The following is a 26,984-nucleotide window of genomic DNA, read 5'->3' as shown; positions in this document are numbered from 1 at the left end:
TTATTTACAATAGTCAAGAAACATAGGGCGCCTGGGTGGCTCAGTCGGTTAAGTGGCCAACTTCGGCCCAGGTCATTATCTCGCGGCCCATGAGTTCAAGCCCCACGTCGGGCTCTGTGCTGACAGCTCAGAGCCTGGAGCCTGTTTCAGATTCTGTGTCTCCCTCTCTCTGACCCTCCCCCGTTCATGCTTTGTCTCTCTCTGTCTCAAAAATAAATAAACGCTAAAAAAAAATTTTAAAAAAATAGTCAAGAAACAACCTAAGCATCCATCAGTGGATCCATGGATTAAAAAATATGGTATACAGTTACAATGGAATATTTTCAGCCACAAACAAGAAGGAAATCCTGCCATTTGTGACAACATGAGTGAAACTTGAGGGCTTTATGCTTAGTGAAAAGAAGTCAGACACAGGAAGACAAACACTGCATGATCTGACTTATATGTGGAATTAAAAAAAAATTGCACAAGAAACAGAACAGACTGGTGGTTGCCAGGGTTAGGAGGCTGTGAGAAATGGGTAGATATTGGTCAAAGGGTACAAACTACCTGTTACAAGATTAATAAATTCTGGGGATTTAATGTGCAGGATGGTGATTACAATGAACAATACTGTATCATATCATTTGAAAGTTGCTACAAGACTAGATCATCACAAACAAGAAATGATATTTATGTGAGATGATGGAAGTATTAACACTATTGTGGTAATCATTTGACAATATAAAAGTGTATCAAATTAATACAGGTACACCTTACAGTTAGTTACACAGATGTATGTTACTTATATCTCATAAATCTGGAAAAACTTAAAAAATTCAAAAGTACTCATATGTTATTATCTATCACTCAAAAATAACAATCATCTGATTAGTTATGCTTTTGTTTAAAAAAAAAATGGTTTGCAGCGCCTGGATGGCTCAGTACGTTAAGTGTATGACTTTGGCTCGGTTTGTGATCTAAGGGTTTGTGGCTTCGATCCCCACATCGGACTGTGTGCTGACAGCCCAGAGTCTGGATCCTGCTTTGGAATCTTTGTCTCCCCCTCTCTCTGCCCCTCCCCAACTCTCACTTTGTCTCTCTCCAAATGAAGAAACATTTTAAACAATTAAAATAAATGATTTGGTAAATTGTGTATACTTTTAGCCTAATATCTAATCCTGATAGAAAAAAATGGGGGATTCACCAAAAAGAAAATTATAATTCTGTTTTCATGGACTAAATGCATGCAACAGAATATTATTACCATACAGCTACGTACATTTCCAAAAATAATGAAATTTCCCACAGATTATTTAAGACTTAAACATGAGCCCCGAAGAGCACCAAAAACAAAAACAAAACTAACAATTTTTTTTCAAAAACTGTTATACGGATAACTTTCTTCGTGGAAATAACATCCAAGAAAAGAAGAATCTTTCTGAAAGCAATTATCAAACAATTCCTCTCGACTCAAATTTCAAAAATGAATCTGTAATTATAGAATTTGAAATAGCTTTCATTTTGAACCCAGTCAATAGAAGCAACTTTTAAGTAGAAAACATCTGGTGAAAGCCACCTCAAACTTAGAAAAAACAAAACAAAACAAAACAAAACAAAACAAAAAGAAACCCTAACACGTAGCCATGGTAACAAGAAGCCACCAGAATCAGTTTTAAATGTGTTAATCAATGCCCACCAGCCCTATTCACCAACCAATCCATTTCAGCTCCTTCCTTCTGAAAGACAGCAAATAAAGGACAAAAATGACTCCAATACACATGCTTCAGCGTGGCAACGAATCCACAACAGTATCACCCAAATAAGCATGGTGCTTCAGATGATGACAAACCATTTAATTTTCTGAAAGTCTCCCCATCCTTAAACTCCACTCTTCTCCAAACCCTGTATAAGAATAGCAGACTGCTCTGTCAGAAACGACTATACCTAACCAGCAAAGCTCGCTCTTATTTGTAAGTGATCAATTCCAACTTCATCTTTTTATTTCAGATATTGAGGGCTCATAACGTTTGGCAAGAATTTTTAAAGTCCTATAATAATTTGCCACCATATTTTAGTTTCCTTAATAAATATAAAGGAAGTTTGCTATTCCTTTGATACATTTCACCATAATTAAAACTAACATAAATACAACTAAAAGAATAAGTAGCAAGTAAACACAATATTGGGCCCCCTAAAATCCAAAAACTGTATATAACTGGCAGGTTTACTTGTCAGAATGAACCCACGCCAAACTTTGTCAAGGTGGGGACTAGTATTATGTCCCCACTACACTATACACACAAGTTAAACTCCGTTCACTCAATAAACATTATTGAATAAGTACTATATAGACTAGAACATTTTCTAGGCACTGAGGACATGGCAATGAACAGATAACAATCCTACTCATGAGTGAAGTAAACATACAATAACAATAAGCTACACAGGCAAAATATATAGTATTAGAGGAGAAAAACTAAAGCAGATAAATCACATTTTGATGTGTTATAGGGAAAAGCGTAGTTGAAGTACTAGTCAGGATGGCCAAGAAAGGCCTTGCTGAGAAAGTGACTTTTAAGCAAAAACCTGAAAGGAAAAACAAACAAAAAAGGAAAAAGCAAGCCATGAGGTATCTGAGGGAAAGCATTCCAGATAGAGTCAACAGCAAATACAGAAGTATGTCCGAAGTACTTAAAGAGTAGTGAGAAATCAGTATGGCTGGACAGAATGAAAGGGGTAGAAAAGAGTTCAAATCAGAGAGAGAGAAGGAGACACCTGATCATATACAGGCCTTGTCGGCATTAGGAAGAGTTTTGTCATGTACTCTGAGTGAAATGGGAGGCAATTAAGCTTTGAGCAGAGGAAGGACACAATCCGACTTACGTTTTACTAGATCCAATGTGTTTAGAATTAACGGAAACAGAGGAAAAACAAAAGAAGAAACAAACAAACAAGAAGACCATTTAGTTACCTATTACACCAATATAAACAACAGATGATAGTCTATTGGTCATGGAAGATGTGTTTGGATTCTCGATATATTCGAAGGAAGACATGACAAGATTTGCTGACAGATGAGATGTGATGTGTATGAAAAAGAAAACGAAAAGAGAAAGAAAAAGTGAAAGAAAAAGAAAAGAAAGACAGGAGTCAAAGATGACACCAAGTTTTTTAGCAGAGCAACTCATAGAACTGTTATTAACTCAATTAGGAAAGACATGAAAGGCAAATATTAAGAAAGAATATCAGGAGTTCAATTTGGGACATGTTAAGTTTGCAATAGCTATCCAGAAAGAGATATCAAGTAGGCAGTTTGATAGGCGGGCCTGGAATTATGGAGAGAGATCCGGGCTGGAGAAGTAAACTTGAGGATCATTAGAATATACAAGATAGTAAAAGTGAAGAGAAGGAAAATCAAAGGCAAATTCCTGGAAGACATCAATGGGTTAAAAGGTGGGGGACGAGAAGAAACAAGCAAATCAGGCTGAGGTGTACAGACTAGAAAGGCAGCGGGAAAATCAGGTGAGTGAATGACAGCCTACAAGCAACATGGAGACAGAATTTTGGAGGAGAGAGTTTTCCATTGGGTCAAATATCGCTGAAAGGTTAAGTAAAATGAGATGTATGAAATTGTTTAGATTTATTAAAGTGAAAATCGGTGGTAACCTTGAAAAAACAATTCTGGAGGAATGAGAGGGAAAATTGCTACAATGAATTCAAGAGTGGATGGGAGGAAGGGAAATCAGGATCAAAGAGTGAAGAAGGCTAAGTGGAATGGTCATGGTTGATTTAATTTTCTATTATTGCTGTAGTTTTCAATTGTTACATAATGATTAGGTAGTATTTTTGTAATATTTGGAAGTCTTAAAAATTGCATATATGTAACACTAGTTTTTTTTTTTTTTTGCTTTTTTAAAATGCCAGACCAAGGTACAAAATAACTCACAAAATTATACACTGAGAAGACTCCTTAAATTTTTTCTAGATATATAATATTATATAAGCTGATTACCATTTTTCTCATGCTTAGAAAGACCACAGAAAAACTAAGTTTCAAGGGCAGTATTTCGTGCTTGATAAAAATTATTGAACTCTAAGGGCACCTGGGTGGCCCAGTCCACGAAGCATCCAACTCTTGATTTCGGCTCAGGACATGATCTCTAGGTTCTCTAGCATTGAGCTCTGCACTGACTGCATGGAGTCTCCTTGGGATTCTCTCTCTCCCTCTCTCTTTGCTCCTCCCCCACTCATGTGTGCATGCTCTCTCTCTCTCTCAAAATAAACAAACATTTTTAAAACGTCACCCAACTCTAGGATATTTTATACTATCCAAAGTAATGAGTCATATTAAAATTTTATACACAGAAGTAAAAGGGGTTGGGAATGCAGAAAATAGTCCTACTTTGTAAACTGAATTGTCACAAATTGTATAACATGAAGGCACTGTTGAAAAATTTGTTGTGGTTCATGTTGAATTATATTCTCTAAAAAGGCAGGATAATGGCATGCAAGCAAGGTACCTTTATAAAAACGATTCATTGCATTACCAGCATCTTGGCTTATAGCACAGGGGCCATGAAATGTTTATATAGAATATGAGACATGTTGCCACGTGAATCCTCTTGGCAATAATCAGATTAAGTTGAGGGTCCAACATTGGAGCACTCATGCACTGGGAAACAAAACCAAAAATCTAATAACTAGCAATTTTGTTGGTAGACTGCCAGTGTAGCAGGGGACTTCCGTTTGCAATTCAGTAGATATTAAAAGTATTCTAACAAAATGTGCATAAGACATGACGTCAAACCCAACCATATGCTTTAAATATACTTTGTTAAACCATCAGTACACATAGACCTAAATTCATTTTTTAAAATAGTCACATACTCCATTACTTTATAGAAGTGAAACTTTACTTCCTTATTAATGAATGGATATTTAGCCTATCTCTGGGGCCCATAGGTGGCTCAGTCTGGTGAGCATCTGACTGTTGATGTTGGCTCAGCTCATGATCTTGTGGTCGTGAGATCGAGCCCTGTGTTGGCCTCTGCACTGTTAACGTGGAGTCTGCTTGGGATTCTCTCTCTCTCCCTCTCTGTCTCTGCTCCCCCTCAATGCTTGGGCTCCAGAGTGTGCACATTCTCTGTCTGTCTCTCAAAATAAGTCAATAAACATTTAGACTATCTCCAAATGTTTGATATGGGAATGCTATAATAAATATCCTTCACATATACATGTAATATATTTATATAAGTAACCTTAATATATCTGTCCTATTTTGTATATGTAATAATATATAATAAATGCCCTTATAGTGTGTGTGTGTGTGTGTGTGTGTGTGTGTGTGTTTGCATGTGCAGGCACACGCGCTTGCTTATAGAAGTCACATATTTCAGAAGGACCCAGTCCTGGCAATGACACCATTGGAATAAAGAGATGACCTACCTGAAATATTTTTCTCACGTTATATTATTTATTTTTGACAGTGACAAAGACAGAGCACAAGCAGGGGAGGGGCAGAGAAAGAGGGAGACACAGAATCTGAAGCAGGCTCCAGGCTCTGAGCTGTTAGCACAGAGCCTGACACAAGGCTCAAGCTCGTGAAGTGCAAGATCATGACCTGAGCCAAAGTTGGATGCTTACCCAACTGTGCCACCCAGGTGCCCCGACATATTTGAAATTTTGAAATACACTGCTAAATCACCTTTCAGAAAGGAGTTACCAATTTCATCCAGCCACAGTGTCTAAGAATGTCATTTTCCTCACATTTCCTAACTTTGGTTATTTTTCTAAATAAAATATTTATCACTATGACTGCAAAAAATGGTATCTCATTGGTATTTACATTTTTCTCATTAGCACGTAGGATGAAATATCTCCACAAAAAATACGAAATTTGTTCATCATGAACATTAGCTCAAACTAGAAAAGATTGTTGCATAGGAAAATAACAATTATCTACTATTTAAATATTGCTATAGGCTTACATATCAGAATCTTTATTTTCTGTAATAGGCAATTGATGGTTATCAGTTTTTCCATTCTGTCTTTGTGGAATTAATCCAGCAGCCGCAACATCATGTATGTTTTCTGATACTTCCATGTCACTTCCTCTGTGCTTCTTTTTTTCTTCAACTTTTAATGGAACTTGATACTAAAGGTAATTGTTACTTTAGTCAATAAAAAAGTTTTTTTTCATTAACTTTATCAGTTGACACTTAGTTTGTCATAAATTCAATGGAGGAATATATTTTGTGTTTACTTTATCATTACAATAATTGTTATTTTTATAAACTCTGCTTCATTTCTGTTGAAAATAAAAAAAGGCAGAAGTTACCAAAATTTCTAAAAGGGCTTTCTTAATTTTGTACTCTTATTCATATCCACACTTTGCTACTGAGAATTCCCCACCCACCCCCACCCCATCTGACCAAGAGATACAAAGAAATAAAAAGACAAGAGACAAAATTTGTCCTTTTCTATCCTTACCACCTGGGTTTAACACAACATCCAGATTTAAAACATGTGACATGGAGGTGCTCCAGTAACAAAACCAGGAAGCTTTCCTCTTTCTGCACGAAGCTATTCTTTCCCTGACTGCCTTTTACAATTCTTTTTCTTTTGGATCCTAAGATTCTCAAAAAAAAGTGACAGTGTCCCCTAAAATTTATGAACCAAAGTTTGCCACAACACAAAAGGAACAAAGTGAAACAGATGTTAGGGTGGAATTCTGGGAAATTAGTAATGCTCTCCGAATCTCACATTCAATAACCATAAAACTTTATAGGGAGAGGGTATAAAAGTAATGATCACCTTTAATCCCATTTGCTACTGATAATGGGAGTAAAACTCAAAAAGGTTAAATGATTTGTCCCAAGTTCTTAAAGTGGCATTCCCTAGCATTTTATGGCACCAAAAGAGACGATACAATTCTTGAATGCTGAATCAGTGAAATGACCACAAATTCATTAAATTAGTCAGATGCATGAAAAGTGTGACTTTGGCACAGTAAATTAATACCTTGATAGGGGACGAGGAGATTAGCTACTTATTCTTTTAAAGGAGGGTATCTCTAGATTTTGTCTATTTCTAAAGTCCACACATCTCAAAACTCAGTTTTCTCCCTTGGAGTTAAATACTGAAGGTTTGCTGAAGGTTTATGCTACCTACATGGTAAAAATCATACAGGCCAAAAGGTATCATACTTTAGTGAAGGTTTGACTCAACAAAAACGTCTGAGAATGAGATTAAAAAAATGTGAAAAAAGGGGTGATAATACAAATAGCTGTTATTAAGCCTATCTCAAAGGGGTCATGTTGAAATTCTAAGTTCCAAGATTGTGAATAAAGCAGACAAGACTGCCTATTTTTGTGGGGAATAAGCTTAGGAATTCCCTGAGCCTGCACTGATGGGTTAACCAGGCATAGAAAATTACAAAGCCATAGGATGCTCACACCCAAGTTTGGGTAAACAATATTAGGTATCTAGGTATAGAGAGGGTGGGGCAAAGGCTCCAAGACCAAGGTGTGAGAGGTAAACAAGATTAGATATTCAGGAGGACACGCTCCCCAATTTAGTACTATGGCAGAAAGCTGCTTTCACAGGAAGGAAGGACCAAATTAAGTAAACAGGTAAATAGGGCTATAGGCTGTAGGCTGCAGGGTGAAGATGCCCAGAGGGGTGCTAATTAGCAAAAGAAAGGTGCCTTGTGGATCCTGGGGTAGCATCTGTCTTCTCCCCTAGACTAGCTAAGATAAACAGAGAAGCTGCCTCAGGTCAGCTGTTAACAACCATCTGCCAGGCGCCAGGATTTTGTTTTACATTGACCCTAACCCCTAACACCCTGTATCTTGAAACCCCCTTTCCCTCATGCCCATGAGGTCATGTTCACAGATTGTCTCTTTGTGCACGTCCATCACCATGTTTGGAAGCCTTCTGATCCTATTAAAAACAGAGCAAGGACACTGAATCCGGGCTCGTGTGTTCTCCGGGACATTAGCTGTCTCTCCCATTGTAACCCTGCATCCCACTGCTGTCTTGCTAGACAAGCAAGAACCCTAGACCCAGAGTCTACAGACACATACTGAAGCAATACATAGATTGCTTTAGCTGGAAACATGTGTTTATATTCCTTCTCTTAGTTATTGCTTCTTTCTCATTTTATTGTTCATGGAAATGCAATTTATATTTAAGCCAATATATTTTAAAAAAACAACCTGGAGATTATTATGTTTTTTAAGCAGTTTCTTTATGGTTATTCTGGTTCATGAGGTCACATGGTACTTATATAGTTAAGTTAATTTCCCAGTTCATATACTACTTGGAAGACTGACACAGAAACTTTAAGGAAAACAAATCACAAGAATATTTCCCTGAACTCCTATTTGTTAGATAGCAGAAATAATCTATTTCCAGACACAATTACTTATTTAGACAATTCCATTGTATGCACACTCTTGTTCTCTTGAGTGGAAAATCAGAATGGATCAGATAATTGCTAAAGAGAAAAAACAAGAGTAATATCAAGGCGGACCTCCTTCTCTTTTGGAGGTTGAACTTTCTCTCTTTCCAAAGACAGGAACTCTACTTGTGACATGCCTATCTCATTCTTAAACCTTTGCATATCTTGATGTAATTCTTCACTTAGATGTACTTCAGATGCTGGAAAACTAGATGCTGAAGAAGAACTCACAATTTCTAATTCAGAATCAATACTTTTATAGTTATGAGTACTGTCATTATCTGCATATAATGGCTTCTGGAAAAAAGTCTTGTACTGGTTTTGTTTTCTCGTAAGTGTTTGTGACAGCAGAAATATCATGCTTTTTTGTTTGAACCATGTGTTTCATCACATCGCAGCAGGCAAGCCACAAATCAAAAAGGCTCTATGAATCACTAGACTGAGGTCTAATTTATAATCGGTGGTCGTGCTCGTTTCGGCAGCACATATACAATCGGTGGTATTTTGGTCCATATTTTTTGCCATTTGCATGTCAAACTCTCTTGGCCTTCTTTCACTTTAAATGTAACTAGTGGGTTCTTTACTTTTTTATTTTCTATATCATTTAAAAAATCCTCATTGTTGTTAAAAAGATGCTCAATATCTGGTTTGTTCTCATTTTCATAGTCCGATTTACTTTCTTTCTTTAATTTGAAATTTATTGTCAAATTGGTTTCCATACAACACCCAGTGTTCATCCCAACAGGTGCCCTCCTCAATGCCCATCACCCAGCCTCCCCTCCCTCCCATCCCCCATCAATCCTCAATTTATTCTCAGTTTGTAAGAGTCTCTTATGGTTTGCCTCTCTCCCTCTCGAAGGTTTTTTGTTTTTTTGTTTTTTTTTTTCATTTCGCCTCCCCCATGGTCTTCTGCTAAGTTTCTCAGGATCCACAAAAGAGTGAAAACATATGGTATCTGTCTTTCTCTGTATGACTTATTTCACTTAGCATCACACTCTCCTGTTCCATCCACATTGCTACAAAAGGCCATATTTCATTCTTTCTCATGGCCAAGTAGCATTCCATTGTGTAAAGCACAATTTCTTTATCCATTCGTCGGGTGATGGACATTTAGACTCTTTCCATAAATTTGGCGATTGTTGAAAGTGCTGCTATAAACATTGGGGTACAAGTGCCCCTACGCATCAGCACTCCTGTATCCCTTGGGTAAATTCCTAGCAGTGCTACTGCTGGGTCATAGGGTAGATCTATTTTTCATTTTTGAGGAACCTCCACACTGTTTTCCAGAGTGGCTGCACCAGTTTGCATTCCCACCAAGAGTGCAAGAGGGTTCTTGTTTCTCCACATCCTCCCCAGCATCCAGAGTCTCCTGGTTTGGTCATTTAGCCACTCTTGACTGGTGTGAGGTGGTATCTCAGTGTGGTTTTGATTTATATGTCCCGGATGATTTGCTTTCATTTAAAGAAAGCTTAGAAGATCACTGGCAAGCATATTCTGGGGACCCAGAGTATGAATGAGAGAGAATGACATTTTCAAGACTAGGCTCTTTTTAGCCTAAATGTCCATCAACTGATGAATGGATAAAGAAATTGTGGTTTATATACACAATGGAATACTACATGGCAATGAGAAAGAATGAAATATGGCCATTTGTAGCAACGTGGATGGAACTGGAGAGTGTGATGCTAAGTGAAATAAGCCATACAGAGAAAGACAGATACCATATGGTTTCACTCTTATGTGGATCCTGAGAAACTTAACAGAAACCCATGGGGGAGGGGAAGGAAAAAAAAAAAAGAGGTTAGAGTGGGAGAGAGCCAAAGCATAAGAGACTGTTAAGAAGTGAGAACAAACTGAGGGTTGATGGGGGGTGGGAGGGGGAGGAGGGTGGGTGATGGGCATTGAGGAGGGCACCTTTTCGGATGATCACTGGGTGTTGTATGGAAACCAGTTTGACAATAAATTTCATATATTGGAAAAAAAAAGAAAGAAATGTGTGTGTGTGTGTGTGTGTGTGTGTGTGTGTGTGTGTCTGTGCATCTTAAAGATGTTTAGGTCAAAATTTCATTTCTAGCTCCTAAACTTATTACAACATTCTTCTTTAAGAAGAGAATTTTTTTCATCTGCCCTTTTCCCCACGACCTGCTTAGATTCTGCGGTTCATAATTTCAATAAATATCCTACCAATATTCTAAAAAAAAAAAAAAAAAAAAAAAAAAAAAAGACTAGGCTCTTTTTGTTCAGGAAATGCCTGAAATACTACCAAGACAGACACTCCAAATGCATCTTCTTCCTCACAGTCAAGTACAGTATTTGTCCAATTCAAAGGTATTTCCTTTCAGTTGGTTCCTCCTTAGAGTGACCCCGTGGTGGTTCTTCTTCAAGATGAGTAGGAATGCTGTATTGTTAACAAATTTCACCAAACTTCAGCTTTCACTCACTGGTGATGAGTTTAAGCTATTTTTCCAGTCTAATTTGCCTTATTTGATCCACATTTCCTCAAAGTTTTGCAAAGAAGCATGTCTTAAATATAGAGATATATCATGCTCCCTATCACATTCCTTATTCATTGCTGGTCCTTGAGTAATTTTTTGCAGTTGCAAAAATGGATGGTTAATTTCCTTGTTTTGATTTTCACATGTCTTTTCTGCCAGGATACATGTTTGTAAAAACACCTTGTCCTTAAGTAATCAAGTACGGACAAAGAAAAATGAGAAAATAATTACAATTGTACTGTTAACTTTCTTCATCTATGTTTAGCTGTTCCCAAGTCACTGGATTGTAACTTCCTGTAAGAAGTGAAAACTAACTTGCCGTAGCCAAAGACAGAAGAAAAATATGAACTCATAAACTTAAGCTTGTCAGTTTTTGGAACTAAACAATTCATTACATGTTAAATCGACCAAAAAATAAGTTAGATGATTTTTAATGTTACAAACCTTAAAAACTATTTAGCTTACCATCCCTTATAATGAGCACTAAAGTGCATTTGAGTACTTTTTAAGGATTAATAACTAGAGAATTAGAAATCTTTAAATTATTAGCAGCCAAATCAATTAATATCAAAGAGAAAGAAATATGCTGGCAGTGTGAATCGGCTTAAGATTCTCTCTCTCACCCTGCCCTCACCTACCCACGTACTCTGTACTCACTCTCTCTCTCAAAAGAAAGAATTAATAGAAAAAGAAACCATAAGGAACAGAAAATACATTTACACTATGGTACTCTATTTATTGAAAAATATCTGTGTGTAAGTGGACTCCCACAGTACAAACCCACCTGGTTCAAGGGTCAACTGTATACCTATATGATATCTCCCCTAAGAGATTACCGGAACTTAACATAGTGCCAAATTAGAAAATCAAAAACCCATTCCTAATTTCCCATTCTTTTCTGGACCCTACGACCATTTTATTGGCCTTCAGACATCTTCACATTTAAAACAAATATTCTTTGGGGGCCTGGGTGACTTAGTTGATTAAGCGCCCAACTTTGGCTCAGCTCATGTTCTCACAGTTCATGAGTTCAAATCCTGCATTGGGCTCCTTGCTCTCAGTGCAGAGCCTGCTTCGGATCTTCTCTCCCCCACCCCACTCTCAACAATAAACAAACATTCACCAAACAAAGTATCCTCAATATTTAGTAAGTCACTAAAAGCCACTGTGATCATTTTGTCTTCTGTTTCTATAGCACCCTTTACAGGTTACAAAACATTGCCACATTTGTTCATTATGCATAACCAAGAGGTGGGTATTGGTGCCATTTTTAGGAACGAGGTCATTGACCTTGAGGCAAGTTTTTCCAAGATCCCACAGCTAGGAAGTGACGGAACCAAGATGCTAGCATGTCTTTGATTTCAAATACAGCACTTGTAGCATTATGCAGCAGCTGCCTGGGCCTAAGAGATCAGGACTTTTTTACCTCCTTCCCTAGTTGTCACCTTAGAATACGTCATCATTACTTTACTTATATTACTACAAATATGACTGCGATGTTATTTTAGTCATTCAAAAGTCAAAGTCAACGCATCTCTTGGATGTTTTAACATCACTCCATGCCTATACTCAAAAATAAGAAGAAGAAAGTACCTCAGGAAGAGAAGGTGATTCTACATCTTCCTCTTCTCCTAATTTTATTGCTGACATGATATCTACAGAATAGGGTCACAGATAAATTAATGAAAATATGTGTTACTATGAATTTTAAACACATACCCAAGTCTATCTCCATTCATGAATATTTCAATAAAATAAAAGCAATAGCAGAAAAATGTTCAGGGGGTTCACGATTTTCCGCAAGTAAAAGGGGGTAGTACTTGGGATACTTCTAAAGAAAGATAGCAACAGAAAAATACCTTCACGAAAAAAGGATAATATATTTGGATCTACATACTTCCAGATTTTTTTCATACTAGCATTTAATCATAGGAAAACAACTCACAGAGATTCACTAGCTTACCGCTTCTGTAATTTTTATGCACTCCACCAGCAGAAGTCAAACTGTCATTAACTGCTTGCTCTGGTGGCACATTTTCAATAATACCAACACCATCTTCTTTTGCTTCCATTGCTGACTTTGATGTTCCTTCCTAGAAAAACAGCACAAAACAAAAACCCAACTTCAGAAAAATATCACATTGATTCATTTGGTCATTCACTCACCCACTCAAAAAGACAAGCACATACTGTATCTGTCAAGTCATAGCCACGATCTGGGGAAGACCTGGAAATATAAATAAAAGACAGAGTCTGTTCTATATGCTAGTAGCAGTAGAGATTCATGAAAACAGGTAAGGACAGAAAAATAACATCCACTAGTTCTGCAAGGGAAGTGAATAACATACAGTGAACGCACAAAGGAGAAAAGACTTACATTTGGGAAGCTCAGGAAATGCTGGGAAGATAGGGCTGTATCTTAAAAGATAGACAAAGTGCACAGGGAGGGTGTGAAGGGCATTCTATAATGGCAAAAGAATCAAGTATGAAATAATATAGTAAGTGACAACACCTATGCAATATGGCAAAACTGGAACAGAGTTATTGGGAATGGGATAGATAGAGAGATATTACTAGAACATCAGGACTAAACCAAAAAAAAAAAAAAAAGAGCAGTGTTATGCTAGAACATGAATTTTCACCTTCAGGTAATGGGGATCCATTGAATAAGCAGAGGAGTGACATCGTCACAAGTATATTTTAGAAAGGTCACTCTGGCAGCCATGTAGGACAAACGTAAAGGAAGCAAAACCAGAAGAGTACTGCAAAATTATAGGTGAGTGAGTGAATTACAGGAATAACATATGAAAAATGGTAAGCAGGTACAAAATATCGAATGTGGTGACTGACTGGATACGGTGATTTCAGGGAAGTTCGGAGTCCAGGACATTTCCTGTTCCAGGGCTGCTATTTATTAGGTTAGGGAACACAAATGACAGAGCAGATTACAAAGAGTCAGGGAAGAGGAAAGGGAATGGGTCAGAAACAATGTCTTTAAACTAAGGCATATTAAATTAAAAGTACCCGGGGACTTCCAAAGAAAATGTTAGGGCCGCCTGAATGCCTCATTCAGATAGCACCTGACTCTTGATTTTGGCTCAGGTCATGATCTTGCAGTTCATGGGTTCAAGCCCCCCATCTGGTTTTGCGCTTACAGTGCAGGGTCTACTTGGGATTTTCTCTCTCTCCCTCTGTCCCTTTTCGCCTCCCCACTTATGCTCTCTCTGTCTCTCTCTACAATTAATAAATGAATAAACTTTAAAAAAAGGAAAAGAGAGAAAATTCAGATCAATACACTTCCTGTAAGAAAAGCCCATCGTAAATATCTATAAAACATATTAAACTGATATAATAATGCAAACCTACACAGAAGTGTGAAATTGTGAAAAGGAAAATAAAAGGAGGCAGGAGGAGGAAAGATGGCAGAGGAGAGTGATCAGAATTTCCCTTGACCCTCAAACACAGCAGTATTGAGGTCACAACACTTGGAATACCAGGAATACAGGCTGCAGAGGGACAGAAAAATCTCCACAGGTGCAAAGACACAGCTTGGTGGGACAGAAGGGTGTGTATGCGGATTGGGAGAAATAAAATGGTACGCATAGGCATGGAGTGGGGGAAACCCTTTGGTGGAGAAACGAAAGGAAGGTAGAGAGAGAGGCTGTGGGAAGTGTATTTGGATATGATAAAACCTGTCCGGACCACAGACCAAGGAGAGGTCCAGAGAGCCAGTTTCTACTTTGCAAAACAGCCTTAGAGGCTAAAAAACAGAATTTTCAAGGTTGCCAGACTTTCTCTAGAAAAGAGCTGCAACCTCCCATGCCTGGTGGGGAGGGAGCCGCCCCTAGGCTCTCAGTGAAACACTGGGAGAGAACACCTTGAGTATGGTGTAAAGGGGAGGTATTGCCCTGCCCAAGGGAAAAAGACTCTGCAGGCATGAGCCAGAGACCCTTTGTCAACTGGGCAGAGTGGTCCTACTCCAAAACCAGGTCTGAGTAAAGCGGGATCCTATAGGGTTTTGAATCCCAGCTCAGTGCTCAGGGAGCACAGGAGAATTTGCAGCAAGAGGAGCCAGGCCCCCAGGATATTCTGTGAGGATGGCCTAAACAGTGAGCTTTGAGACACCTCGTGTGGTCAGGAGAGATTGGGGTGTCGCCATTTCTCTCTCCATGACCAACATCGTGGGGCTTCAGGAAACGGACAGTGAGGTTCACTGGAGGCAGGCCAATTACACAAAACCCTGCCTCTTTGTGCCTCATAACTGCTCTCTGTGGGAGTTAGACTGACACTGATGGGACCAGACAGCCCCTCCTCTAGACCAGCACAGCCACCAGTACCAGGTACCAATGGACAATTCTCCTCTGGTTTTCTACCTTTGTTTGTCTGTTCTCATTTGAATTATTATTCTTTTTATCTTTTTATTCTCTGTCTTAATGTTTATTTCTTTATTTTGAGAGAGAAAGTGAGTGATCAAGCAGGAGGGGTACAGAGAAAGGGAGAGAGAAAGAATCCGATCAAGATCCATGCTCTCACTGCAGAGCCTGATGGGGGTTAAGAACCTACGTACAGCGAAACATGACGTGAGCCAAATTCAAGAGTCGGACGCTTCACCAACTGAGCCACCCAGGCGCCCATCATTTCTTTAGTTTGCTTTCCCTTTCTTCTCTTTCCCCTTTTTTCTCTTTCTACTCTCCTCTTTCCTATTCTCCCTTCGGAAACAGCCTAGTAGTCTCGAGTTGACGTGGGGCAAAGCTAATTGTATATATATATATATATATATATATATATATATATATATACCTATATATCTATATATAGGTATATATAGATAGATCTATATATATTATTTCCTTTCTTGCTGTGTTCTGGTTTTTGGTTTGTTTGTGCAATTTCTCTATACTTTTCTAGATCTCCTTCTTAATTTTCCTCCCTCTCTTCCTGGATGAACTCTAGCTCCTTTGAGGCACTTCCTGGTCTTTTTTTCAACTCCAGTCATTTCTCTTTTTGTTTGGGCTAAGGATTCTTCACCACATTCTTCTCCTTTTTTCCAGGATTACTTCAACAAACAAATCAAAGCACACCTGGTGGAAGGCCCAAACCACCATTCCAAGTAGCGAGAACAGCAGCCAAAGACCCACCGAAAGAGTACACACAACATACTCCAAAAATATTTGTTCAACTGCCAGGCCCTGGACACAGTAGGAGCTCTTTTTAATATAGTAGTACTCGCAGGTATGGGACACAGAACAAGCTATTAAAACACATAAAGGGCAGGAATCTAGCCAGAACAACGAAATCGAAGACTTCTCCTCAAAAAAAATTCCGGAAAGAAAGGACTTCCAGAGAAAGGCTCAAAAGAGACAGAAACAATATATGTGAGCACATTTTTGGAATGACACTCATAAGATGCATAGTTACGCTTGAAACCACGCATAGAAGACAGCAGACAATCTACTGCTTCAGAGATCAAGGACCTAAAGAATCATCACGATGAATGCTGAAAATGGTGTAAAGGAGATACAAAGTAACCTAGATGCAGTGACAGCAAGGATGGGAGAAGCAGCAGACAGCATCGGTGAAACAGAAGATACAATTGTGGACAAAGATGAAGCAGAGAAAGGAAAGAAAGGAAATTATGGACCACGAGTCAGGTACTAGAGACCTATGTGATTCGGTGAGATGAAATATTAGCCAGGTCCTAGGAGTCCCAGAAGAAGAAGAGTGAGAGAAAGGGGCAGAAGGTTTTTTTTGAACAACTTATAGCTGAGAGCTTCCCTCATCAGGGGAAGGAAACGGGCATCCGAGTCCTGGTGGCACAGAGAATTCCCTTCCAAGTCAACAAAACCAGGCCAACACCACGACATGTCATAACGAAACCGGAAGAATACAAAGATAAGGAGAGAATTTTGAAAGCAGCTAGGGACAAACAGGTCTTAATCGACACGGGAAGACACATAAGGGTAGCAGCAGACCTATCCAAAGAAACTTGGCAGGGCAGAAGGGAGGGGTAGGAAACGGTCAATGTGCTGAATGGGAACATCTGCGGCGAAGAATCCCTTCCCCAGCAAGGCCGTCATTTAGAATAGAAAGAGAGAGAAAGGCTTTCCCAGACAAACAAACCCTAATGGAGTTCATGACCACTAAACCAGCCCTGCAGGAGATCCTAACAGGCGACTCTGTGAGTGGAAAGCAGCAGAGACTACAAAGGACCAGAGGCCTCACCAAAAGCATGAAACCTTCAGATAACACAATGACACTAAATCCATATCTTTAACTAATCACTCTGAATGGGAATGGACTCAATGCCGCAATCAAAAGACACAGGGAATCAGAATGGGTAAAACACAAAACAAAACCAAACAACAAGATCCATCCATATGTTGTCAACAAGACACTGATTTTAGACCCCAGGACACCTCCAGATTCAAAGTAAAGGTATGGGGAACCACCTATCATGCTACTAGAAGTCAAAAGAAAGCTGGAGTCGCCACACTTCCTCCAGAAAGACTAGAATTTAAATCAGAGACTGTAGTAACAGATTCTGAAGGGCATTGGATCATAATTAAGGGGTCTATCCATCAAGAGGAGCTAACAATTGCAAATGTTTATGGCCCCAAAGTGAAACGCCCACACATATGAATCGATTACTCACAAACATGATTAAATGTATACATACAAACACAATGATTGAAGACGACTTTAAGACTCCACTCATGGCAATAGGCGGATCGTCAAGGCAGAAAATCAGTAAGGAAACACAGATCCAATGTGTCATTGGACCAGATGTATTCAGATATACATAGATATATATTGGCCTCATATATATACATTTATATACATGGATATCAACACCGATATATTAAGATCTTTTCATCCAACAGCAGTAGAACGCACATTCTTCTTAAGTGCACATAGAACATTCTCCAATGTCTCCAAGTGACATCCTGGGTCACAAAACAGCCCTCCACAAATATAAAAGGACTGAGATCATACCATGCATATTGTCAGATCACAACAACGAGCACTTGCTCATTCTTTCTCTCTCTCCCTCCCTTTACAAGAGAAATGCAAACATTTCAAAAACATTTAGCTCAGCCCCTTCCAAGAAAGAGAAAAACAAGAATAATAAACCCTGTGAGGCAATGAGTCATGGATGGAATCTACACACAGACAGTAGAATTCCATAACCAATATGTTGACAATGGAGTTGACAGAAAGTGATGTACTAAAAGAACACACACTAAAGAAATAGTTTCTGCAAGTACAAATTAGGGTAGGGGTAAACCATTAAAAACGAGCCCGGTGCAGGGAACACATATGTGGCACAGTCAGTTCAGCATCCACCTCCAGCTCATGAGTCATGATCTCACGGTTTGTGGGTTTCAGCCCCACGTTGAGCTCTGTGTTGACAGCTCGGAGCCTGCATCCTGTTTTGGATTCTGTGTCTCCCTCTGTCTCTGCCCAACCCCGCTTGCACTCTGTGTCTCTCTCTGTCTCAAAAATAAATAAACTTAAAAAAAATTTTAAAATATCGTAAAAAGCATGGGGAGGGGAGGAGGGGAAAAGGAAAAAACAACAACAACAACACATAACCAATCAATCAAGCATGAGCTTAAGAGAAAAAAGAAAAGGAAAAATGAGAACCAAAGAAGGTAAGTGGAAACAACATATATTTTCCAACAGGTACATAAGTAGGATTGGGAATATACTATGAACAATAGTCACTTTTAAACCTTTTAAAGATAAATGTCTCTATATATGTGTATATATATACACATATATATATGTATATATATACACATATATGTGTGTGTGTGTGTGTGTATGTATAGGTGTACATAAATATGTACACATATAAGTGTGTTTATACATAAGTGTAACAATATATGTGTATATATGTGTATCTTATATAAATCTGTATCTATATCTATCTATATATATCTATCTACCTATCTATATCCATATCTATCTATCTATCTATCTATCTATATAATATTTATGTAAAAGAGAGGCTTTGATTCACAGTATATCCCTAATAATACTGACTCTTATCACTCTACAGTTATCTGGTTATAAATACTGTAATAAAGAATTTAATTTTTTTCACTATAAATAAATTGTTCAATTCCTGGCATCTATCGCTTCCGAAAAGCTAGAAATTATTACTAGACTAACAAAAGAACAGAAAAAGAGAGGTTCCTAACACGTCAACATTCACTATGGAGAAAGAATTGGGAATGAGAATTCTAGGAAGAAATGGGAACCTTTAAAGGATGTAGGTAATGGGACACAGATGGGGTTAAACCAACAAAGGCTGAGGACTTTTTCCCTGCACTTCTAAGCTCACAATGGGAGGATACTAAAAATATACTGTAACCTTCTTTCTTATGTAACTCCTGATTGCCTCAATAGAATTCATTTGCGTGTATACATGTTAAACACTAAAACGGAATATAAACTGAAGCCTGACTTTTTAAATTCACATATTTAATTGTGATATATCATGCGTATTTTGTTACTTTTCAAACTCCATTCTACGGAATTCCATTTCCCTACTCATTTGTTCACATTCAAAAACCATGACATTGCTTCTTCCAAGCAAGACTTTATTTTAGGAGCTCCAGGAGTCAAACCAGTGCGTTTCCTAACCTCCAGGAGCTTATCATGATTTAGGGGCTTTGAAATGAATACTGAAATAAATATCAGATGTCTGAAACTTTAAATTTTAGAATCTGACACAAGGACTAGGAGGAGATAGTGTTCAAAGCTAGAATGGGCAAGATTTCTGAAATTAGAAATTTGACACCTTGGCTATGAAGAGCCTCTGCCCATAGAGCTACTCTTTTCAGCAAAATACGTATTCTCCGGGGAGATGCACAATTTTAACTTACTCTTCATGGAGTTATTTCAAAACTACAGGGGAACACCTTTGTAAGGTAAATGTTGAGAAATAATGTAAACATCTAGATTTCTACATTTTCTAATATGGTTTTATTCTAAATGTAGAACAAAGGATAGAGCCAAAGGAAAATCCTGTATCTCACCAAAATAAAACTTGCCCGGGGCGGGGGGCAACCTACAATAGATACTTGGACCCAATCACGTTTCATTTAGGCGTGAGTATTATCAGTCATGTTACGATCACAGTAAGAATCCTTATCCTTAAGCAAACGTCATATTGCCTCCATTGTGGGAAAGCTTTTCCCAATATAATTTGACGGTCATTATATATTTTCCAGCCCATTCTTTTATCAGCCTCCACCTGTAGGATTTACCAAAGTACAACAAAACAAAACAAAACATTCAACGCGTCATGTATCTGTAAAGTGGTTTGTTCTTGCCAACTTTCCATGACACACATAAAATGATGATACACAGGCTCCTCTTAAATTTTCAGAGTGAATAAGGGAGAAAACTCAATTCAGAGCAGGAAAGTGAGTTTCACAGGAGGGTACTTTACCTTGGTACCAAAATCTAAGTCTTGGCTAGATGAGGTAGACCATGAATCGTCAGGACCAGGTTTGTCGGAAAGCCTTTAGAGCAAAAAAATACAACAAACACATGTTCATTCATTTAAAAACAAAATTTAAAAAAGTTAAGGGAAAGGGCACCTATCTGTTTATTCCACGAAGTTTCTTGGTATAATGAAAAGTTGGCCTCTGGTTTTGTCATTAAGTTTTATTTTAATTCCAGTAATAGGAACATCCAGAGTTATAGTAGTTTAAGTTGTACAAAATAGTGATTCACCAACTCCATACTCACCCCGTGCTCATCATGACAAGGGCACTCCTTCATCCCCATCATCTCTTTCACCCCTCCCACCACTCACCTCCTCTCCACAACCATCCGTTTCTTCTCTGCAGGTAAGAGCCTATTTCTTGGTTTGTCTCCCCTTTTGTTTCCTCCCTTTGCTCGTTTGTTGCTTCTTAAGGGCTACATGAGTAAAATCATATGGTATTTGTCTTTCCCTGACTTTGCTTACCATACTGCCCTCAGGCTCCATCCAGGTGATTGCAAATGGCAAGATTGCATTGTTTTATGGTTGAGTAATATTACAGTGTGTGTGTGTGTGTGTGCATGTGCGTGTGCGTGTGCGTGTGTGTGTGTATGGACATACATATACACACACACATACATTCATATAGGGCTTCTTCTTCGTTCACTCAGCTGTCAATGGACGCTTGCGCTGGCTGTTGGAAATAATGCCGCAATAAACACAGGAGTGCGTGTGTCCCGTGGAATTCTTGTTTTTGTATTCTCTTGGGTAGTATCCAGTAGTGCAATTACTGGATCATAGGAGAGTTCTGTTTTTAATTGTTTGAGGAACCTGCATACTGTTTTCCACAGGGGCCGCACCCATTTGCATTTCCACCAACGGTGCAAGAGGTTTCCTTAGTCTCCACATCCTCGCAAACACTTGCTTCTTGTGTCTTGGAGTGTAGCCATTCTGACAGGTGTGACGTGGTATCTCGTTGTAGTTTGGGGGAGCATCTTTTCATGTGTCTGTTGACGATCTGTTGTTGTCGTTGGAAAAGTGTCTGGTTATGTGTACTGCTCATTTGTAAACTGGGCTTTTTTGGAGGGGGGTGATGTTGACATGAATCAAGTTTTTAGACATTGTGAACACTAACCCTTTACTGGATTTGCCACATATTTCCAAATTTGTTCCCCCATTCCAGAGGTTGCCTTTCAGTTTTGACTCTTTCCTTTACTGTGCAAAAGCTTTGTAGGTTGAAGTAGTCCTCAAACTTTATTCTTGTTTTATTTCCCTTGGCTCAAGAGACATAAATAGTAAAATGTTGCTACAGCCAAAGTTACAGAAATGACGGCCTGTGCTCTCTTCAAGGATTTTTTTTTTTTATGGTTTCAAGCCTCACACTTAGGTCTTTAATTCATTTTGAGTTTATTTGTGTGTATGGTACAGAAATTGGTCCAGGTTCATTCTTTGGCATGTGGCTTGTCCAGTTGTCCCAACACCATTTGGTGAAGAGACTGCCTTTTCCCCACTGGATAGTCTTTCCTGTTTGTGGAAGATGAACTGACCATACAGTGGTGGATTGATGTCTGGGTTTGCGGTTCTATTCCACTGAGCAATGAGGCTATTTTGTACGCCAGTACCCACAATACTGTTTGGATACCACACACACACAAACACATACAAACACACACGCAGACACACACACACACAATGAAATATTACGCAGCTCTAAACGAGAATGAGATCCTGCTATCTGCAACATCATGGATGTACCTAGATGGCATGAGGATAAGTGAAATAAGTCAGACAGAGAAAGACAAATCCTCTATGATTTCACTTCTGTGTAGAATGTAAAAAGGGGAATCAATGAACAAACAGAGCAAAAGCAGAAACACACCCATAAATGCAGAGATTTGACTCTTGCCAGAAGGGAGGGGAGGTGGGGGGATGGACAAAATGGGGGAAGGGGAGAGGGAAGTTCAGGGTTCCAGTTATAGAATGAATAAATCACAAGGCTCAAAGGTACAGCATAGGGAATCTAGCCTGTGGTATCGTAATAGCCTCATACATTAACAGATGGGAGCTACGCTTATGGCGATCACGGTGAAACATCCAGAGTTGTTGCATCACATATTACATTGTGTGTCACGTAGACCTCCGTTTAAGTAAACGTATCGAAGTTTAGGTTTCTATGTTATGAGTGGTAGTACTAACTAGAGATTGAAAGACTCAAAGTTCCCAAGGCCAACTTTGTTCCCACACTGGTCTTGCCTTGTTTAGGTCCATAATAACTAGCAAGACACTCCAAGCCTTCAGGGGCATTCAGCTACCCAAGGAGGGAGACTGTGATCAAAATGGTCCTGGTAGTTGTGCCTCTATTTCTCTATACGCTGCCTGAATATTTTCTTCCCTATGAGCTCCCACTCCTACATCACTCTTCGGCACGGTTCTGTGGCATTCCCCAACCTTTCAATCTGTAGCCTATGAAGCCATACACTCCTACAACAAGGATGGGCTCCAATGACCGAGGGTAGGGACCATGTCCTGCTCCTGGAGAACAAGCGAATTGGGAGTCTCACTCATCCACACAGTCACCTCAACATAGGCATGTTATCACCGATCCAGATGAAGCTCCCTTACTGATTTCACAAGTCAGACCTACCCCTGCCCAGCCCTGCAAGTACATGGGAAGGGCATCACAGATTTAGGAAAAGAGGTGGAGTGAGGAGACAGCTTGCCTTGGGCCATACATCTCTGATGTTCGGAATCTTCACCCCCACCTCCAATTCCTTGAGAGGATCTAAGCTATCCTCCCTCAGTTGGGGTGGAAGTAGGGGATATCATATTTCTATCTGCTGTAAACAGACTCTTCCCAGAAGCTCAAATGATTTTTAATCTCTCTCATCAGAAAATCTGAGGTATGCTCGCACCTTTAATGAAACCAACACACACAAAAGCAGAAAACTGATCACGACCCTCTTGAACTCTCTATTTGAATATGCCTTTCTAAACAACTCCCCTAATCCTGGGTCCTTCATTCCTGTCATTCACCTTTATCTCACTTGGCATAACCCCCCATATTCTGACATCTTTTCTCAAACTCGTATTCCTAACCAACTCAGTGTTGTTCTCCTTGAAACCTGGTCTCCTCTGCTAATTCGATTCTTACCCTCCTTCACTGTATTCATTAGACCCACTCCCCAGCCTTCTATTATTAAAACAGTTGCCTGCAAGATCAAGACAAAAAAGAAGGAAAGAAAGAAAGAAAGAAAGAAAGAAAGAAAGAAAGAAAGAAAACCAGAATTTAAATCGCATTTCTGTCACTTATCATATCCAAATAGGTCACTTCAATCTCTTTTGAGTTTCCAATTCTCCAGGGAAACAACCATTGGGCAAGGAGGTGAAACATAGGTTGACGGACCAGAGGGTGTTTTGAGGAATTAATCTCTGAGGTTCCCTAAATCTGGAGACTCTAAGTGCTTTTGATTTGGCCTCTGGAATAATGGAGAGTCCTTAAATGGCAGAAGTGGGGAAATTATTGGAAAAAAAAAGAAGAAATACCAAGGAAAAAAGAGAAGAAAGTCAAAAGGCAAAAACACAGTACAAAAAGTCATTGGAAAAAAAAAAAAACTCCAAAAAAACCCGAAAAGCTTCCTAGAACTAGACAAGGATACTAGCCCAAAGGGAAACCAGCCTGGGAACTTAGGCAACAGAGAATCATATAGCAATATCCTCGAAATAGAGAGTGAGTTTAGTTAATGTAACATGGTCTACAACTAGATATCCTTCCCTTACAGAAAACTCATTTGTCTCAAGAAGAGGGGATATCACTACATGTAAGGAGTTGCCTGACAACATCTTGCTTTTTATGGAAAAGCCTTGACACCATGGCCATAGCTGACATCCACCCTAAAATCTCGGATGGTAAAAACAAGGGACTAGTTACCACTGCACTAATGACTTTGGTTGGCACCAGTGGTCAAATATATGAGGCCAAATGCTTGGACTAACCTGGGTTCTTAAGCAAACCCTAAATTAGTGTTCCGACATCATTACCTTTGACATTCTGAGTTGATCTGCCCTAGGATCTGTATCTTCATCTCAGTGCTGCTGAGGAACCAGGGAATGGATGTGGAAGCTTCACGGGCTGATGGGCAAAGCCCCTCAGCTACCCGTTAACTATGGAATCATGGTCGAGTCATCAACCTCCCTGAACCACAGTTGCCAAAGTAATAAAATGTAGGCTACAACAGCACAGCTACTTGGCAAAGCTATACAATGACTATATAACTGAACAGATGTTACCCATAGGATATAGTGTCTGGTCCAGTGTAGAACACGCAACAACTGCTTTTGTTCTCTGCGTTCCCTTAGGAGACACATATTTTCAGTTCATTCATTCCCTTCCCTTTCCTTTCATTATCCGTTTCATTTCATTTCATTCCTTTATACTTTAAGAGTGAGTGCCCACAGAAATCGGGAAAGATATCCCAAGGAGGCTGTGAGCGCAAAACCCGACATGGGGCTTGAACTCACAAACCTGAGTTGAAATCAAGAGTCACACCCTTAACCGACTGAGCCACCCGGGTGCCCCAGCAAATGTCATTTTTACAAATCCACAAAAATCCTACCTGGCTATAGAATCTTCCTCAGCATTCTTATCTGCTCCTAAAGAAGAAAGCAAAATACAGGTTAAATCAACAATCGAAAAATAGAGGAAAATTACAAGTGTACGGCTTATGATTTGTTAAAAAGTATTGCTTTGGGACCTCACCTGGAAACCACACTACACTGAATGGTAATTATACCATTCGTAGGCTTAAAGCACTAAGAAATCTTACTTTCTCCTCTATATTGACCAAGAGCAAGAATGGGTTTTATCAGAATTTGACACCTACAGGGGAACTGATGTTTACAATGGCCATCACTGACCGACACTGTGACACTGGAGGAAACTGGTATCGTTAGGAGAATGATTATCATGAGCTGACAATGTCAGACTGAAACTAGCATGATTTTTCTGGACTTCCACTATTAGAGGAGTTGAAAGAGAGTATCTTTATTTTGCTGTAACACGGCAGAACTTCCCCAGCTCTTCAGCAGACACTCTTCAGTTTTAGGAGGAAACACCCCCTCACAAAGTGTGCTCTATAGCTATTGTACTTTGCAGCATGGCCAAACCATAGCAAACAGACTCTCCCTCGTCTTATTTCCAATGGCAACGTAAGAAGGAAAGATTTGGCATTCCACTTTGATATAGTTCTAACCTCTTGAGGCTGTCTCCTTCCATTGCTAGAGAGTCTATCTAGACCCACCGCACATCACAGAGGAGGATGATCCCAATGTGAGTGCTCTGTAGTGGTTCATGAGGTCATTTTTCTCAACCCTCCCCATTAGGTGACACACATCTAGAGAAATCATACTTTTTGTCATGGAAGGCAGAGGTCATCAGATCCTCTACTGATGAGCAACTAAACAAAACAAAGGGCAAAGAATATCTTGAATGCCTACATTCAATTACCAGGATATTTTCACTTTCTAAACATTCAAAGACATCCACTCTATGATTCTAACTACATGACACCTGGAAAGAGCAAGGCTATGGAGCTAAGGGTTGGGGTGAATGTAGGGAGAAACGGGCACAGCACAGAGGACTTTTCAGGCAGTGGAACTCTTTCACACGGTACCACAAAGGTGGATTCACATCATTACACATGTTAAGACTCATAGAATGTATAACACCAAGGCTGAACACTAATGCAAATTAGAGACTTGGCCTCCAAATGAAGAGTTCGTGTCCAGAGAAAATGCGCCACTGTTGTCAGGGTGCCTGGGTGGCTCAGTTGGTTCAGCATCCAACTCTGGATCTGAGCTCAGGTCATGATCTCACAGTTCATGGGATCAAGTCCTGCATCAGGCTCTGGGCTGACAGCACAGGATTCTTTCCCCCCTCTCCCTCTGCCCCTTGGCTGCTCACACGCATGCATGCTCTCTCGCTCAAAACTCAACCAAGGAACTGAAAAAAAAAATTCCTACTCAAAATGGACCACTGTCGTGCAAGATGTTAACAACAGGAGAGGCTAGGCGTGTACGGGAGCATGGTATGGTATATGGAGACTCTCTGTACTTCCTATTATATTTTGCTGTGAACTTAAAACTGATGTAAAACATCAGGCTTACTAAATGTATGAAACAACAAAAACAACAAAATATGGTTTCCATTGAAGCTACTCTTAGCATATACTAACTCATGATACAGTCACCTTGAACATTAAAATAGAGATCAAAGTAACACAATAGGGGTACTGTCTCCCATTTGGAAGTATATGAAAATGCATAAACAAAACACAAAAATACCACAGTTACTTGTATACTTAGGCAACAAAACAATTGATGAATATGATCCAAAATCTTATACCTATAAACAGGGGTTCAGCACCATAGGAATCAAACCTGGGTTTTCCATATAATTACGAGACTTTCATTCTAATTTTAAATCAAAAATCATTATGTTGATCATACCTCAGAATCATAATGAAAGCTTAATCACATAAAAAAAAAGATTATA

The 26,984-nt window shown here is 39.2% G+C and overlaps 1 protein-coding gene across 1 annotated transcript in view; it reads right to left on the bottom strand.

Annotated features, from left to right (window-relative positions):
* The window catches only part of LOC122237886 (ankyrin repeat domain-containing protein 26), a 299,470-nt gene that overhangs the window by 211,158 nt on the left and 61,328 nt on the right, over nucleotides 1-26,984 (bottom strand). The window contains exons 13-17 of the mRNA XM_042983310.1: nucleotides 25,048-25,084; nucleotides 20,399-20,471; nucleotides 12,902-13,031; nucleotides 12,532-12,593; nucleotides 5,970-6,136 (exon numbers count right to left, since the gene is read on the bottom strand). Of these exons, the coding sequence (XP_042839244.1) occupies nucleotides 5,970-6,136; nucleotides 12,532-12,593; nucleotides 12,902-13,031; nucleotides 20,399-20,471; nucleotides 25,048-25,084 (469 nt within the window). The remainder of the gene's footprint in view (nucleotides 1-5,969; nucleotides 6,137-12,531; nucleotides 12,594-12,901; nucleotides 13,032-20,398; nucleotides 20,472-25,047; nucleotides 25,085-26,984) is intronic.

The sequence above is a fragment of the Panthera tigris genome, chromosome B1 (genome assembly GCF_018350195.1).
Source record: "Panthera tigris isolate Pti1 chromosome B1, P.tigris_Pti1_mat1.1, whole genome shotgun sequence".
Classification (NCBI taxonomy): domain Eukaryota; kingdom Metazoa; phylum Chordata; class Mammalia; order Carnivora; family Felidae; genus Panthera; species Panthera tigris.
This window is presented reverse-complemented; position numbering and strand designations above follow the sequence as displayed.